The sequence below is a fragment of the Pygoscelis adeliae genome, unplaced genomic scaffold (assembly GCF_000699105.1).
Source record: "Pygoscelis adeliae isolate BGI_AS28 unplaced genomic scaffold, ASM69910v1 Scaffold297, whole genome shotgun sequence".
In the NCBI taxonomy this organism is placed as follows: Eukaryota; Metazoa; Chordata; class Aves; order Sphenisciformes; family Spheniscidae; genus Pygoscelis; species Pygoscelis adeliae.
In genome coordinates, this window is record NW_008825211.1 from 393147 (window position 1) to 396007 (window position 2861).

General features: G+C 53.8%; 1 protein-coding gene across 1 annotated transcript in view; it reads right to left on the reverse strand.

Moving 5' to 3' along the window:
- Positions 1 to 845: 845 nt before the first annotated feature.
- CHRDL2 (chordin-like 2) overlaps positions 846 to 2861 on the reverse strand; it is a 60278-nt gene continuing 58262 nt past the window's right edge. Inside the window, 1 exon segment of the mRNA XM_009329035.1 lies at positions 846 to 1487. Coding sequence (XP_009327310.1) covers positions 1408 to 1487 — 80 coding nt within the window. The 3' untranslated portion in view covers positions 846 to 1407.

Genomic DNA, 2861 nt, shown 5'->3' on the forward strand with positions numbered 1-2861 from the left:
GAGAAGGGGAAGGCACGGCCGCCCCCGGGGGGGGAGCTGCTCGTATTGATCCTTTTATAGCCCCACGTGAGCGGTTGCCTGTCCAAGAGGGAGCACCTGCACTCACTTAGCAGCTTGCTTGGGCTACCATCCAGCGCGCCAGGACCTCCCGTTTCCTGGCCCAGGTTTGCCCCCAGCCGTCGCCTGACCCCCGTGCCCGCTGCCAGCCCCGAGCTCCGTTTCCAGCCCCGAACCGGCTGCGGGCCGTAAGCAAGCGGGGCGGGATGATCCCCTGATGATAAGCAAAGCAGCCGTGGGATGCTCTCTGCATGCCCCAACCCCGCATCCCAACCCTGAGGATGTTGCCTGAGTGAGTGCAAAGGGATCAGACCCCACCGGGATGGGGGTCCCAACGAGGCCCCCCCGAGTTGTAACGCGGACCCTACGGGGAAAAAGAGAGCCGGCACAGGAGGCTGAATCAAGAAGACGCTTTAATCAGATTTATCAGACAGATCTGGATCTCCAAATAAATAGATTTATCAAAACAGAATAAAACAAGAAACCAGGGATAAATACATGTACCAAAACAACCTGAAAATCCCCCAAAGCTATTTCCAGACAGGGGGAGGGTGATGCTGCTGCACCCCCTCCTCCCCACACTGCAGAAATGGTCCTGTTCGCCCTTTGGGAGATGCCCCTCCTGTGAATACAGCCCAGTAGATATTATGTAGGATATATATAAATATATAGCATAATAACATGCTTAGTAGCGACCTTAGTGCAGCGTTTGGGGTCTCAGACCCTGTCAGCAGGTGGGTCCTCCCAAAAACTACATCTTCAAGTGACCTGCAAAGAAGGGAAAAGAATCCTCCCAGCTGAAACAGAGGAGAAAAGACACAAGATTTTTCAAGAAATACCCTCTGGAGGGTATTCAGCCAAAGAAACCCTTTACAGATCACAGGGGCTCCACGAAAGTAAATAAGGATGATTTTTTCTCTCCTTGCAGGTCATCTTTATGCCGGCGATGGTAAAAAGCACGGTCTGGTCCTGCTTTACTGCTAGCTCCTGATGCTCTTCAGAAATGCCGGGGTGCCAGGGACGTATCCCACCTCTTCACATCGCACCGGTTCTCACATCTCCACCATCTCTCCTTCCTCCCTCTGCACACCCAACATCTTCGGTAGCAGGAGATGACGGCCGGCCTCTTGTGCTCACCCGCTGGAGCAAGGCACCTCCACGGCTGTGGCTTCCATGCGGTTCAATTTGGTTCTTTTGCTGGAATTTCTGTAATTTACACTAGTGTATCCTTTATTGCTGTGCCAGTCTATTTAATAATGCAACTTTTTTTTTTTTCTTATATATGTGTGGGTGTGTATGTGTGTGTGGGTGTGTGTAGATAAATCAATAGCTAGGTTAAAGTTTTTTTCTTTACAAGTTCTTTGTTTCTTTCTCTGGGCTCTCTGTCATCCTCAGCTCTGACGTCTGGGCTCGGAAGATGTTCCAGTGACCTGGATGAGCAGAGACGGACGCTCATTAGCAACAAACCTCGGAGAAGGAAAACACAATTTACCCCACGCGTAGCACCCTCCACACTGGAAGACCCACGAGGACCAGGCTGGGAGAGAGGTGGGGAGAGAGGTGTGCCCGCAACGCTGGCCGTGGCTGGAGCAGCTCATCAGCGGCCCCGTAATCTGGTCTTAGACTTGGCCATCTTGCAATTAAAATAGTACTTGAGGTCAAGAGGGGCCCCGTATACCTCCTGCAAAGCAATTAACAGCACAATCAACGGCATTTCCAATGCTTTCCCTGGAAACCACTCGCACGCTCTTAAAAGAAAAGGAGCTCAGTCTGAAACAGGGATAAATCCCCCTCTCTGCCTCCTCAAAGGATGCTTTCATGTGAGCGGTTAGGGCCGTGTCCTCCCCGGCATGTCTGGGATTCGGGCTGACTCCCTGCCTCTCAGGGGGAAGAAGCGTTTTGCTTGTCCCCTGACTTATCATCAGAAAGCCAAAATTCACGTTTCATGGGCCACGGGCTTCTGTCAGCCCCGTTTCTTTGGGGTGGGTTGCTCAAAACCCCCCCCATCTATACTCGTTTTTCTGCTGCTGCCCCAGCCTTGGCTCTTTGTGCAGGGCTTTGCGACCACATATGGTCGGGGAAGGTCCTGCTGCAGAAGGAGAAGAAACCCCCCCTAGGTCCCCCCACCGCCTCACTGGTGAGCTGCAGACTCCCTGCAAAGCAAATGCATCGGTGGGAGCTGGGCAACACCCCAAAAATGAGCACAAAGCTCCCCAATCCCTCTCCTTGCTCCCCCAAAACACCAGCATCCCTGTACTTGCAGGAGGTGGCTGGAGGTGCTTTCCCTCTAGGTGGTCGCTTCCCCTGTAACCCCAGCAAGGATTATGCAGCCCTAATGTCGTCATCCCCGGGGGGGGGGCATATTTTCTAGCTGAATTAATCTCCTGTTGTGAAGAAATCACTGGCCAACGCTTTCCTAGAACTTGCAGCAACGGCAGAGGGATGTTTTCACAACAGGGTCATTTGTCAGGGGAAACTGAGGCAAGAAGGAGGTGGCACGTGCCAGAGACCCCGTCAGGGTGTGAGACCCAACCTGGGAGCAGGGACGTGAAAACCCCCCAGGGTCTGGTCAAGAGATGTTCTCTTGAACGGATTGGAGGTGAAAGCAAATCTCCGCCCTCCCTGGGGCACGGGGTGCGCTGGTATGCACTGGGCAGCAGCGCCGTTCCCGGCTGACCCGATGACCAGTGGGTGCTGGACAATACAGGAACGGCTCCGATCCGAACCTGACCCGTTAAACTCTAACCAAGCCCAGGCAAAGAGGCAGCCAGGGGGAAACAGCACGGCAGTTTCGCGCCGCACAG